This window comes from Panthera uncia, chromosome E1 (genome assembly GCF_023721935.1).
Source record: "Panthera uncia isolate 11264 chromosome E1, Puncia_PCG_1.0, whole genome shotgun sequence".
NCBI classification, from domain to species: Eukaryota; Metazoa; Chordata; class Mammalia; order Carnivora; family Felidae; genus Panthera; species Panthera uncia.
Genome location: NC_064814.1, coordinates 13,804,402 through 13,818,757, shown reverse-complemented (window position 1 = coordinate 13,818,757; position 14,356 = coordinate 13,804,402). Strand labels below are relative to the sequence as shown.

Here is a 14,356-nt window from a genome sequence, read left to right as displayed (position 1 = left end):
AAGCCCAAACCTCCTTCAGTGTTGGGACCTGTCAACAGGAGGGACCCCGCTTTTCCCCCTGGGTCCTCCCACCCCCAGCCATCAGCTCGGCCCCCACAGGGGACTTTGTCACCAGAGGGGGTGGGGCATGCTGCTAACTTAGTAGTCCTCCATCTCAGGCCCCTGCTCATCTGTCTCCCAGTTTTCCCGGGAATGTCCCTCTCTGGCTCTTAGCTAAGCTTGGGGGATCCTGGTTCCCAGACAGAATCTAGTTCATGGTTGTCTTCCCCTCCTCCGTGGTTCTTTTGTGAAGAGGGACCTCGGAGGGCTTGGGATGGAGGTTGTAGGGGGAGGAAGCGACCAGAGTCCCCCCCCCCCCCCCCAAGGGCCTGGAGACCGTGGCTGTATTTTCTAGCTCTCCTTAAGTGTTCCCTTCAACTCGCCTACAGCCTTTCCACCCCTGTTCCCTGGCGCATCCTGTCCATTTGGAAGACCACTGGATTGGAAATAACAGGCTGCCTGCCAGCCCTCTCCTCCCACCAGGGATACATCTGGCCCCTGCCTCTCACCCTCCCAGAGGGACTCAGTCAGGCAGGGAGACAGAGGGGAGCAGGGAGCAGAACAGATCGGGGAAAGCGATTAAAAAGCAGGTCTCAGGTTAGAGGCTGGAAAGTGGGGGGCAGGCTGAAGCGCCCGGGAGGGTGGGGAGAGGCGGGGAGAGAAAGGGTCCAAGTTTATTAACCCCAGGGCCACAGCCTGGCCCCTGGGTCTGTGAAGGTGAGTGAGCTGATGCCTCCAACCACGAGCTGACAGCGGCCAGGAAAGAGGAAGGGGAAGGAGTCTGGGGGTTCATCCAGGAGCTGGGCCACTTCCCAGCCACAGGAGTTGGGCACTTCTCACCAGCAGAGCTGGCTTGGCACAGGCTGACAGATGACAGGAGAAGGAACCAGCCAGGGCCTGAGGTAGCCATTCTCCGGCTAAAAGGGGAGACAGTCCCTGCCCTCAAGGAGCTCCTGTCTGACGGTGAACCATGAGCGCTTGCGTCAGGGAGCTCCCATCCAAGAAGAGAGGGTGTCCTGAGGGACCATATTGTTAGGGAGACTCCATTCTGATGGAAAGATATAGGTCCTAACATCAGGAAGCCCCTATCCATGGGGCCCCTCTCCTTGGGAAGCCTCAGGCTGAGGTGTAGGAGAGACCCACTCCAATGGGACATGTTGAGACACTAAGATCTTCTCACAGTGGAGCGGGCAACTCTTGATCTGCGGGTCGTGAGTTCGAGCCCCACGTTGGGTGTGGAGCCTACTTGAGAAAGATAAAATAAAATATAAAAACACCAGAGCTTCTCAAGCCAATGGAGTTGTGGGCCTCAAGTCTACGGCTGGGGAAGGGCAAGGATGGAGGGACAGAGCCCCTGGGGGGATTCAGGGAGGCGGGAAAGCAAGCTGGGAACTGCTACTCCGGGGTAGTCAGAGGTAACTCACACCTGTCTCCTGGCAGACCCAAAGCCACACACAACTCGTGGTCTGGGGGCAAATGGTGTTGCCTCCTAGGCTCTCTTCACTGGCTGGTGCCCCCTGTGTCCTCTCCATACTCCCAGGTAACTGTCCTGGGGAGGTACCTATACACTGTCCCTTCCCCACCCCCAGTGGAGCTAACAAGACATGCCAGCGCCCCCTGGAGGACCCAGCTCTGGCCCCTCTACGCCCGCCCCATTGCTAACGTGTAAATAGGTAAAGCACCGGGGACGTGTTATTAAATGGAGTCTATGGTTTATAGAGCAGCTGCTGTGTCCGGCTTTCACTGACTTTATGCTCACAGCCACCTTCGAAGTAAGTGCGGCGAGTCCCCATTTTACAGGTGTGGAAATGGAGACTCGGAGAAAGCTCATGAAGTCATCCAAGATCACATAGCCATTGAATGCCCGTGGCCTTGCTCTCCTCTAGAGGGCACTGTCATAGCAGTTAGAAGCAACTCAAGAGAATAAATGGAGTGATCCCTCTGGGTGATACAAATGTGGGTTTTAGAAACTCTACCTACAGCTGTGAGACCCATGTTCTCCCCTCTGCGGCGCCCTGCTGTTTCTTGAACCTGGGCAGCTGCGCAGTGCCATCTAGTGGCCACCAGGGCCTGGTTCCCTTCCTCGGGGTCGGGGCCCACATGGGATGGATGGACTCAGTAGTGGCCAAGGAGTCCACCAGAGAGACCCAAGTTCTCTTCATCCCACCCACGCTTGCTGACTGCCATGCTGTGCCAGGCACTGAGAACCGGGCAGGGGCACAAGGAGAGCCAGTGGGCAGCAGTCTAGTGGCTTGAATTAGAAGCTGGCAAATTTAGAAAACGCTAGGCATCTGGTGTGTGGGTTGAGGCCAGGTGTGCTATTCATCTGTCCCAGGAGGCACTTGGGCCCTGTAAGCAGGAGGGCATCCTGGCAGATTCTGACACAGGGGAGGGGCATAGGGGGTGGGAGACCATCTTGTCCCCACCTTGGCTTGAAGTGGGGGCACATCTTGGCTGAAGGCCCTGCAGAGGGACATCCAGGCATCCTCTCTCCAAGGCCTGCAGCTTTCTGCTGTCTATCCAGAAATCAGTCTAGGGATTGGCTTGAGGTTTCGGATGGTGAGGCCCTTAGATTAGGGAGGCAGGAGAGGAGGGGCCGCAGAGATGGGGCCTCAGCCAGGCCAGAAGGATGGGAGTAGTGGGGTATGCCGGGAGCTGCATGTGTTTGAAGCAACTGGGCGGCATAGTGGGATCTAGAACAGAGAGAGGGAGAGAGAGAGGCGGGGCGGGGGACGACTGTGTGTCTAACAATAAAGCTTGGGCAAATGAATGCATACAGTGGAGAGCCATGCAGCTGTTAAGATGATGATGTAGATAAATATTTATTGATATGGAAAGATGTTCACAACATATTGCTGAGTGAAAAAAAAAAACAAATTACAAAATAATTTGTACGGCATGAGCCCACTTGTAAAAAAAAAAAAAAAGAATTTATAGATGTGGGGGGAAATCTGGTAGTGTTTATTATCTCCAGGTGGCAAAATCACGGCTAATTGAACTTTTTCGTTTTGCTTATCTGTGTTTTCTGATTTTTCCACGATGAATGTGTGATATAAAATAATGAAAGTTTGGCAAATGACCACAACCAGCCTGGTTCTTGTGTGGACATCTTCGGATGGTTAAGGACTGGGCGTGGGGGATGGGTCTAGGGTCAGATGGAGGTTGAAGTTGGAGCGAGAAGCCTGGGTGACACAGGTCCAGGGCAGGTGGTCAAAGCGGGTGAAGGGGGGCCTCCCTCTGCTGCTGCCCAAGTGCTGTGTCACACACACACAGGTGCGACTCAGTGAGCCTCACTGCCAAGCCCTTCCTGCTCTTGTGACATATTTTCCCTCCAAGATGGCTTTGCACTCCCTTCAACTAGATTTTACTGGAACAGAGAGAGAAGTCCGCACACTGTGACTTGCCCGGCAAGCTGGAAGGACAGCCGCTCCCAGACCCAGAGAGTAGTGGGGATGAGGGTTTGCCCTCAGTCTTATTCTTCTTGTAATGTCCCCTGACCTTTCCCAGCTCCCCAGTCCTCAACAGGATCAAAAGTCATGGGGCGTCCCCTCCTCAAGATTTCCCTCCCCATGTTACTGCTCAGGTCCAGGATCAGGTGTGGCTGAAGACTTAGGGATCCTCGCCTCCCCTCTCTGTGCTGGGACTCACAGGGGAAACCTCCGCAAGCAGCCCATAATATGCCCGAATGGAGAGCATCTACCCAGTGTGGGGTAAGAGGCATTGCCCGGACTGGAGCTCAGGGGTGTGAGCGGGCTCTGGGAGCTGGCGAGGGGGCAGGCAGCCAGGCCTTGTCTACAGAGCTGGAGACCTGGCAGAGCTGGACTGGCCGCCCCCTGCCACCCCAGGGCCTTCTCCTTGTGCCCACTGAATGACTCACCTTGGCACAGACACAATAGTCAGGGGTGGGCACAGAGCCTGCTCCCCGCTGCACCCCAGCCCCCTCAGATGCTTCCGAGAAGCTCTTTGAGCTGGGGGCTTGGGCTGTACTCTGCCTAACAGCCTGGCATCTTGGGATAAAGACAACACAGCCCCCCAGGGGCTGCCCTCTCCGAGTGGTGCCCTGACCAGTGGTGGAAAACAAGGCTCTATTCAGCAAGTGCCCAGGAGAAGGGATCAGAGGCCCAGGCATGGGCATGGGCAGCAGGGGGGTGGGGAGAGGAAGGCTGCCCGCTTCCCAGAAGTCCAAGGACACAGATGAGTGAGGGGCCTGGGTGAGGCTCTGGCCCTGAGGGATCAGAACAGAAGCGGGGGGTGGATCTGAAGCGTCAGGCTATAGGGCGCAGGCCCTGGGCTACCTAGTATGGGCCCAGTGGCTCCTGGGTTCCCAAACTGACCCATCCCCAGAGACCTTTCCCATCCTTTCAGCCAGATGCGTGGGAACTCAAAGGAGATAAATCTCCAATGTGAAAGTGAGGTGAGGGGTGGCCAGAGAAACAGGGTGATGTAGGAACAAAGACAGGAGCCGGGACAGCCAGCTCATCCATAACTGCTTTGTGCAGCTGTCAAGGCCGGCTCCGGGCAGGGGTGCATAGAGGCTGAGCAAGGGGGACAGGAGTCCGGTGGGACTGAGGCAGGAGCTTAAGTGTGGCCCAGGGAGAAGGCCAGGGAACGCAGCCTCTGCCTCTCTTGCCCCCTTGGGGCTTCCACATTCCCTCCATCACCCCCCTGCCCCCCGACTGCTAGACAGGGACTTTCACTGACCTTCTAGACAAAGGGCTGGTGTCCAACTCCAGCCCACAGCCCCAGACTTTCAGGGAAAGGGGAGAAAGCAGGAACGTGGGACGCCTGTGTTCCGAGGGGAGGAGTCCAACAGTCTGCTAGGAATGGGGCTAGGCAGGAAACTGTAACTGTAGGCTGCTTCTGGAGGCTGTGGAGGAACCGGGTTTGTTCTTTGCCAAAGTCCCAGCACTTAGCGGCCGCTTGAAGCAGGAGTGCTGAGTAGGGAAGGCCTGGGTTATGGGATCTCAGAAGTGGAAAGCAGGTCAGAGGTCATCTGGTCCAGCTCTTTCTTGGCCCACTTTCCCAGAGAAAGGGCCTCCTAACCCAGTGGTCAGGGCCCCAGACCCAGCATCCGGCCCCAGGCACTGCCCACTAGTACCTCTGTCTGTGGCCGGGCTGGGGCTGGCGTGCTCAGGAGGCCCTGTCTCTGGGCACAGTGACCTCGGTGGGGTGAGAAGAGCTCTCCCCATGGCCGAGCTGTCGCCCAGCCCCTCCCCCTCAGGCTATGCCAGGGGGGCGTTGCCAGGGGCAGCTTGGGCGGTGCCAGGCCAGCCCACGCCTCCATAAAGCCCTCGCTTCCCAGGAGCGGGCAGAGCTGGGCCAGCATGGAGAGGAGACGGGTCACCTCAGCCGCTCGCCGCTCCTACGTCTCCTCCTCGGAGATGGTGGGGGGAGCCCTGGCCTCCGGCCGCCGTCTGGGGCCGGGCACCCGCGTCTCCCTGGCTCGGATGCCGCTTCCACTCCCGGCCCGGGTGGACTTCTCCCTGGCCGGGGCCCTCAACACCGGCTTCAAGGAGACCCGGGCCAGTGAGCGGGCAGAGATGATGGAGCTCAATGACCGCTTCGCCAGCTACATTGAGAAGGTGCGCTTCCTGGAGCAGCAGAACAAGGCGCTGGCTGCGGAGCTGAACCAGCTGCGGGCCAAGGAGCCCACCAAGCTGGCCGACGTCTACCAGGCTGAGCTGCGGGAGCTAAGGTTTCGGCTCGACCAACTCACCGCCAACAGCGCCCGGCTCGAGGTCGAGAGAGACAATCTGGCGCAGGACCTGGGCACCCTGAGGCAGAAGTGAGGAGGGGGTCCAGGGAGAGGGACCACATGAACAGGGAAGATGCCCCCCGCCAGCTCCAGCAGGAGTGACCGCGGGCCGGCCGGGTCTCGGGCAGGGGGCTCTGCCTCCACGCTCCTCGGCCCCTCTGTTGCCCCACCTCTGGGAGGCGAGGGCTGTCCTCGCTCCCCAAGATGACCGGAGGGCCCTGGGGGGGGGCCTAGAGTCTCAGGGACCTGATTCCCAAAGACCTCTTTGCACCTCCCCACTGGGTGGGGAAAGACCCACCCAAAGACCCCTTTGCACCTACCTCCCCACTGGGTGCACTCTCAGCACCTCCCCACTGGGGTAAGCTCTGTGGGAAGAGTCAGGGACCCCACAGGCAGGGTCTCTGCACTTCACTCACGGCAGGGCCTGGTGGCCTTGTGGAGCCCAGGTCCGTACAGAGGAGGAACGGGAAGAGAAGACTGGTGCGCCCTAGGGGGACTGGGCTCTGGGGGAAAGGAGGTGAGGGAGGGAGCAGGCAGGCCTGGCTTCAGAACACAGGTGATGCTGCCTGTCACCTGCTTATGACCCTGGTCAGGCCACTTCAGCTTGCAGAGCTGTGAAGCAGAGATTCTAATAAAACTCATTTCCAAAAGTCAGAGGAAACCCCAGGGACACGGTGTTTTGCTGAGCTGGCAGGGCGTGCGTGTGTGCCCTCAAGTGCAGGAGGATGAGTGTGTTTGTGCATGCGACAGTGAGTGTGCGCCGGCAGAGGGGCCTGTGTGAGCAGGAGCAGGTGCACCAACCTCGATAAGGCACCTCAGTAATGAGTTAAAGCAAAGTCCCTTGTCTGCTCACCCTCCTGGTCAAGGCTCTGTCTAGGACCCTCTGTCCCTCGCTTCTCTCGCCATTCCACTGGTCCTGGGGGTGGGGGGAGGGGGTGGAGGGTCTCTCTGGCAGCCACCTCCAGGGAGACTGGAGCAGGGGTCCAAGATCCTCAGAAGAGCCTGGACCCAGGAATGTGTCCCCTTACCCCAGGCTCCAGGATGAAACCAACCTGAGGCTGGAGGCCGAAAACAACCTGGCCACCTATCGACAGGTCAGGGGGGTGGGAGGGGCAAGGGAGGGGGGTAAGGGGTTGAGGGCAGCTCACCCAAGCACAGCCCCCAAGCCCAGCCCTCCAGAGCAATGTGCTGCTCTCCCCAGCCACAGAAGGTGGGATCAGACAAGGCGAGGGAGTGGGGAAGAGGAGTCTGGGGTCCCAGCAGCCTTTTGCACCCTCCCTACTCCAGGAGGCAGATGAAGCCACCCTAGCCCGTCTGGATCTGGAGAGGAAGATTGAATCTCTGGAGGAGGAAATCCGGTTTTTGAGGAAGATCCATGAGGAGGTAAGGCCAACACAGAGGTTGAAGCCGACGGAGACAGAGAGGGTGAGATTGAGAAATACACAAAGACAGACAGAACAAAAGTGAGAGAGAAAGAGAGAGAGAGAGACAGAGAGACAGAGAGGCTGAGGGAGACAGAGACAAGAGAGCATCCTCAGCCCCTGGTAAGATTCTCACACACTCACCCCACTTGCTGAGAATTATAACAGGCCTTGTGTCTCTCATTTTTTATTTCACTACAGCCCCGTGAGGTAGAAACCCTTCCAGTACTGTCTCCTTCTCACAGAGGAGGAGACCGAAGCCCAGAGAGGTGAAAGAACTTGCTGAGGTCACACAGTCAGTCTCTCTGACATCACCCCCACTGCCACCTGTCTCCATTTAAGTGAAAGCTATTCGTTTTTAAAAGACACCACTGAGCGCTGACTTCAGATTACGGATTAGGAATCCACGACTCTATGAAACCTGGAAACCCACAGGCACACTCGCAGTGCTCCTGCCTGGCCAAACCTGGGAGGACCATGAGGCTCCCAAATGACCCTCTGCCTCACCTAGCCCGTGCCATGCCACTGCCTCTAACTAGGACTGTCCCATTTCCCTTAGCCAATGTCAGGGTCCACGGGGCAGGCAGACAAGGGCATAGCATTGTGGGGAAACCCCAGCTGCGGCCTGGGCCCAAGCCCTGGCATCCCTTCTCTCATCCTGGCCAGGAGGTGCAGGAACTTCAGGAGCAGCTGGCCCGGCAGCAGATCCATGTGGAGATGGACGTAGCCAAGCCGGACCTCACGGCAGCCCTGAGAGAGATCCGCACGCAGTACGAGGCAATGGCGGCCAGCAACATGCATGAGGCAGAGGAGTGGTATCGGTCCAAGGTAGCCCTGACTGTGGGCCAGCCTGCCTCCTCCAGGCAGCCCTCCTGGCTCCATACAAAAGAATGGGGGAATGGGGTAGAGAAGGCTGGGAGAGGATCCTCTTCGGATCTTCTTCACCAGAGACGTGAGGTGGCTTCCCCAGGGCCACACAGGTGTCATAACTTCCAACAAGTACTTATCATGACTGTTAATTATCATTATTACTGTTCCTGCTACTGTTCTTGCTAGCCAACATTGTTGTGTGCCAGGCCCTGTGCTTTGCAGGCATTATCTTACTCACTATGAAGAAGGTACTATTCTTTGACAGATGAGAGAATTGGAGTCCAGAGAGGTTAACTAATTTGCCCGAAGTCACACGGTTCCTAAATGGTAGAACTGGGTGTCTAACCCTAGCCATTGCCCTTGGGAGCCTTCATTCTTGATGCCTCTGCTGTGTCCTGGGTTACTGAGCATCCACTGCCTGTCAGCACCGCCCAGGACACAGAGACATGTTCGACCAGGGAGATATGATGTGCACCCAAATATGGTGTCTAGAGAGAACACTGCTGGGCAGAGTTTATATGCGGGTGGGTGGATATTGTCGAAGGGAGGGCATTTGGGCTCGGCAAGACTGGCAGCCTAAGGACCTGAAGAGAAGAGGGAAGGGGCTTTCTGAGTGCAAGAAAGCACGGAGGGGCAGTGGCCCGGGGATGCTAGCCCAAGGTCCAAGCTGAGGAGTATCAGTGGCAGAAGCCAGTGATGGTTCTGGGCAGGTCAAGGCCTGATGGAGCCATGAGAGCTTCACTCCAAGTTGGGGGGAGAGAGGGCTATTAGAACCCGGGGTTCTGCTCACCAGAACCCCCTGTCCACAGCAGAGGAGGACAGGGTTCAGGCTCCTGGATAGAGCTGCCAACCCAGGAGATTCTGGATTCTGTGGCAAATACCATCTGTTCAGTCGTCCCCTGCCCAAGCACTGTGCTCAGTGAGGGAGACCTACAGGGCGTTGTGTGCCCTCCCTCCCTGGGTCTCCGTCTATGGGAATAATCCCACCCAGAGCCAAAGTCCTGGGGGAGACCTGGACACCAAGCCTGGGGTCCTGCCCATCTCCCTGATTTCCCAGAGACCATGCCTTCCCACCCGCCCAGACGTGTGCCCCAGACGTGCAGCCCAGCTGCGCCTCCGCTTAGGATCCTCTCCCCACTAGTTTGCAGACCTGACCGACGCCGCAGCGCGCAACGCTGAGCTGCTCCGCCAGGCCAAGCACGAAGCCAACGACTACCGGCGCCAGCTACAGGCCTTGACCTGTGACCTGGAGTCCTTGCGCGGCACAGTGAGCGCGGGGCCTCAGCGGGTGTGGGCAAGCCGGAGGGGGGACCTGCAACCCTTGCAGCCTTGCAGCCTGGAGAGAAGGGCCCGGGGCGGGCACCAGGACTGAGGGCTGGGGCTCTGAAAAGTTACTTGGCCGGGAGGGGAGGGGGGGCGGGCAGAGGCAGGGCAGGGGTCCTGGTTGGGATGGGTGGGGGTGGTGTGACTCTACCCCGAGGCACCAGCCCGCTCCACCCACAGAACGAGTCCTTGGAGAGGCAGATGCGGGAGCAGGATGAGCGCCACGCGCGGGAGGCGGCAAGTTACCAGGAGGCACTGACCCGGCTGGAGGAGGAGGGGCAGAGCCTCAAAGACGAGATGGCACGGCATCTGCAGGAGTACCAGGACCTGCTGAACGTCAAGCTGGCCCTGGACATCGAGATCGCCACCTACAGGAAGCTGCTGGAGGGCGAGGAGAACCGGTGAGCCCTAGGGAGTCAATCCTCCCTGCTGCCCCTCCCTGGTCTCTCCTTGCTCCTTTCAGGGACTGCCTTATACAGCCTGCGTCCAGGCCCCTCCTATCCCCGTACCCAGCACAGTGCTGGCCTAACACACAGTTATATTCCATAAATGTTTGGTGAATGAATGAATGAATGGATTCAATTCAATCCATGAGATCCCAGGGCAAGGACTTGGGTCACCCCCCAAACTAAAAGGCTCGCTCCCCACCCTCCCAATGAAGACTGAACTTCTTTTCCCTCAACTGACCTCTTTTGCCTCCTCGGAACTTTCTTCGCCACTTCCTCCTCCCTTCTGCCATCTTCTGGGCCTGCACTGTCCTTCCAAAAGACATGTTCCCCTCCCAGACAATACCCCAGCCCCCTGCAGACTCTTGCAGCCCCAGAGAGCATGTTGGCTGCTGGGGAAAGCCAGGGGATGGGCTCAGCCTTTCCTGGCAAGGAGAAGGGCCTCAGGCTGTCACGATAACCCTGGACCGGGACCTGACCTGGGGATGACCTTGGGCAGCCCAGTCACTCTTCTCCCTTTGCTGTCTTTCAGCATCACTATTCCCGTGCAGACCTTCTCCAACCTGCAGATCCGAGGTCAGTAGAGCAGGGCCCTGTGGGCAGGGTGTTGGATTCCCGCTTCCTGCCCCGTGTGGGCTGCTGCTCTGGCGTGGGGCCAAGGACCAGGGCAAAGGGGCCCAGGGGGCCTTCATAATTCACCACAGAGCTTTCAGCCAGAACACAGTATCCCAGGGCATTCCAGGTGGGGCCCGCAGCTGCTCCTGTCCTGCTCTGCCCTGTGTCCTGCTCCCTAACCCTGCGCCCCATCCTATAGCAGAACCGGGTGAAGGTCTCAACCTCTGTCCTATCCGCACATCCCTGAGCAAGCTCTGCCCATCTCAGTGTTTTATGTTTATGTTTTTGTTTTTTTAACTGCTTGTCACTACAGGGGGCAAAAGCACCAAAGAAGGGGAAAGTCACAAGGTCACAAGACATCTCAAAAGGCTCACAATACAAGTTATACCAATACAGGCTCACCAGATTGTAAATGGAGCCCCGCCGGCTCTCGGTTAGCAGCCTGCCTCTCAGACACAGTGCTTTTCTCAGCTTGTCGGGGAACGAGCCTCACCAAGCCCATTTTCCCTGCCCTCTCGGGCTTCCTCCTCCCAGGTTTTCCCCTAAAGGGCCAAGCTTGTGTCATTTTCCCAGCAACCTCAGTGCCCAGCCCAGGACCTGGCACAGAGTAAATGTAGGTTAAACTAGCAGAGCTGGCTGGTGTTCAAAGTGATATGTCCTCTGGTGCTCAGATGAGATGCTCTGGGGCCTCTGAACAAACGCCAGCCTCTGCCTTTCCTCTTCCCCATCATCGGGAGGCCCCTAGGGTCTTGCTGTGCCCAATGGCCAGGTTCTCTGCTTGATTCGTCTGTCCCCAAGGCTCCATAGCTCAGCTCAGTGCTGATTCAGCCCAAAGGATCATTTCCCCCTGGACTTCTGCTCTCGTAGTGGATAAAGTTTTATGCTCCCTGCTCTTAATTTTAAATATTAGTGTGACATGTTACATTTTCCTCTCTGGGGGGGGGGGGACCTAAATGACTTCTTACTTGTAAGTGGCCCTCAAATGATTCTTGTCTAAGGAAAAAAAAATCTTCTGCTCCACAAATTTAGGAACACTAGATATGTGTATCCCCCAGGGCTTAGTTCAGTATCAGAAGTTTAACCAGGCAGAGTGGGTCGTCGAGGTAATATTGCCAGGTGCCAAACAGTAAAGGGTCAGTAGGGCCCAGAGAATTAGCAGAGGGAAGAAGAAGAGGGGAACAGGAACGGGAAAGGGACCCACGATTATTGAGCACTAATAACATGCTAGTCACTTAACATACATTATTTCAGTTAAAGGACTCCTCATTCCCACCTAGAGAAGTAGACCCCATCATCCCCATTTTGCAGATTAGGAAACTGAGGCTGGAAGAGGTAAATTAACTTGCCCACAGTCTTGTGGCTGAGCTGGGACTTGAGGTCTGGCCTGCCTGATTTCAAAGCTCATGTGCTCCTTCCTTGGCACAGTGCTGGGTGGTCAGAAAGCCAGGTGCCAGGTGACGGCTTGCAGAGGGACTGAAATGCAGCCAGGCCAGGAAAGTGAGCAGAGCACTGGATGGAGCAGCCAGGCCTTGCTTAGCACCATGGGGACTTTGGGGGTCTTCATCCCCTTTGAAAAAGCCTAGGCCCGGGGCACCTGGGTGGCTCAGTCAGTTGAGCGTCCCACTCTTGATTTCAGCTCAGGTAATGATCCCAGGGTCATGGGATCAACCTCCGCATTGGGCTCCACACTGAGCGTGGAGCCTGCCTTGCATTTCTCTCTCTCTCTCCCTCTCTCTCTCTCTCTCTCTCTCTCCCTCTCTCTCCCCCTCTGCCCCTCTCCCTGGCTTGCGCTCTCTCCTCCTCTCTCTAAAATAAAAATAATATTTGAGGGGCGCACCTGTTGGGATGAGCACGGGGTGTTGTATGGAAACCAATTTGACAATAAATTTCACATTAAAAAATAATAACATAAAATTAAAAAAATAATAATAATGAAGGATCCTAGGCCCTCTCTGCCTGGTTGGGATAGACTTTCATACTCAATCCTCATGATTGTGGGTTTCATAGAGAAGTTGGGGGTGGGGGAAAATGTCTAGTGACCCAAGAGCCCACAGGCCTCTTGTCCCCATGTCTGCAGAAACCAGCCTGGACACCAAGTCCGTGTCAGAAGGCCACCTTAAGAGGAACATTGTGGTAAAGACCGTGGAGATGCGGGATGGAGAGGTAAGGAGGGCAGACCTGAGATTCTGGCCCCATCAGGTTCTGGCTGCCTCCAGGAATTTTCGAAGCCAGGCTTTGGAAAAAAGCCTGAACTGGCACAGAGAAGGTTCTCAATCACTCGGAAAAGCTTCCCAGGGAGGCTCTGGAAGAGGGGAAGGAACCTGGATGTAATTCAGTTCCCTATCCCTTCCACTGGCAGTTCTAGGGAGCCTGGGTGCCTAGGCACTGACGGGTCTTCCCCCGTCTCACCCTGACTCAGATGCCCCCAGCACCAGGCCTGGGGGAGAGAAGAAGAAAATTAAAGTTAGCAGTTTTCACTCCCATCTTTCAGTTTCCAGCTTGATAAAAGGAACCCGCCAAAGGAAAGGGAAGAGGGGATTTGGCATAACCGCCTTGCCATCACGCCAGCAACAGTACTGGCTAATCTTACCATACCAGGCCACCATGTGCCAGGCATGGTGCTAAGTGCTTCCAGGCGTTACCTCATTTCCTGACAACTGCATGGGAGAATTCTGGTTCCCAGCATAGAAAAGAAAGACCCAGGAAAGCTGGGGACTTTTCTAAGGTCACATAGCCTAGCGGTAGTGGGCCTGATGTCTGTGTGGGCCCCTAACTAATGTGCTGTGCGCTTCTCTGTCCCCTGCAGGTCATTAAGGAGTCCAAGCAGGAGCACAAGGATGTGATGTGAGGCAGGACCCCCAAGGTGGCCCCTACCCCATAGTGTGAGAGGCCTGAGCAGGAGATGGGATTGCTCTCCCCGTCTCTGATAGCTGATTTCCCCAGACCCGAGTTCCCACCCACCCCAGCTGTTCCCCTCATCCCTCGGTCTCTATGCCAGCTCGCTGCCCTAAGCTCTGTCAGTACTAGGCCTGCACCCCCTGCCCCCTGCACCCAGTAACTCCAACTAACAAGGCACTCACCCCAAAGGGTGAGCAGCTTGGGTTAGAACTAGGAGGAAGGAGAGAAGGGGGGGAAGGTAGGGGCCCCAATAAATCACCTGGATTTCCCTACTCCCCGTTGTCATGGCAACTGTTGGAGGAGCCAGAGGTCCCTGAGGGTACCTGGGAAGTGGGCCTTTGAGTGTCCTCAGGCTGCTGAAGAAAAAGGAGACCCTGGGACAGGAAAGGGAAATCCCCACAGAGGTTTCTTCTTCTAGACTGACCCTGAGCAGTCTGAGAGCGGGTGGGGCCATCCTGCCACCTGGAGTAATCACCAAACAGAATACCTGGCCTGCCCAGATCCCAGAAGGGCCTCCTGGGTGATGATTCAAGTGTCTCAGTCCCACTGAGCTGCCACGTGGGCACCCTGTCGGCATGCCATGGGCATGTGGGAGCTTGATTCTCAGGACTTGGGGGATCTATAGTGTAAGTGGAGAGGGAAGGGGTGCTGAGAAGGAGTAGAGGGGAGCTGCTTGACCTCTAGATTGGGTACAGAGAGGTCAAGCCCAGGAGTCCTCCCTCCATAATGCTGGAGGGGAGGCAGGTGGAGATGGTGGAGGCCATGGGGATGATGCTAGACATCAGAGATGGGGGTTGTGGATGGCCAGTTACACTTGGCCTCTGGGTTGTGGGAATCAAGGAAGTGACTCATCCTCTTGAAAATGCTGAAATAAGAGAGAGGGGGGCTGCTGGCCCCAGGGGCAGGGCACACCTTGTCCCAGTTCTAAAGGCTCCTTTCTTGCTGCATAATCCCTCCACCCAACCTCTAAGCCAACGCTGCTGCTGCCT

At 56.8% G+C, this 14,356-nt stretch overlaps 1 protein-coding gene across 1 annotated transcript; it reads left to right on the top strand.

Annotated features, from left to right (window-relative positions):
- Positions 1 to 5,363: 5,363 nt before the first annotated feature.
- On the top strand, positions 5,364 to 10,925 carry GFAP (glial fibrillary acidic protein). Its single transcript, XM_049636284.1, has 8 exons — positions 5,364 to 5,824; positions 6,828 to 6,888; positions 7,082 to 7,177; positions 7,882 to 8,043; positions 9,227 to 9,352; positions 9,589 to 9,809; positions 10,387 to 10,430; positions 10,783 to 10,925. Exons 1-8 carry the CDS (start codon positions 5,364 to 5,366, stop codon positions 10,905 to 10,907), a joined length of 1,296 nt encoding a protein of 431 aa, XP_049492241.1. The 3' UTR covers positions 10,908 to 10,925.
- The last annotated feature ends 3,431 nt before the right edge of the window (positions 10,926 to 14,356 follow it).

What these genes read in the sequence shown, in the direction of transcription:
- GFAP (XM_049636284.1), top strand. Translation starts at nt 5,364, where the DNA reads ATGGAGAGGAGACGGGTCACCTCAGCCGCTCGCCGCTCCTACGTCTCC. An exon ending in CTGGGCACCCTGAGGCAGAA is followed by an intron (nt 5,825 to 6,827) that starts GTGAGGAGGGGG and finishes CCCTTACCCCAG; the next exon opens with GCTCCAGGATGAAACCAACC. An exon ending in TGAGGAAGATCCATGAGGAG is followed by an intron (nt 7,178 to 7,881) that starts GTAAGGCCAACA and finishes CATCCTGGCCAG; the next exon opens with GAGGTGCAGGAACTTCAGGA.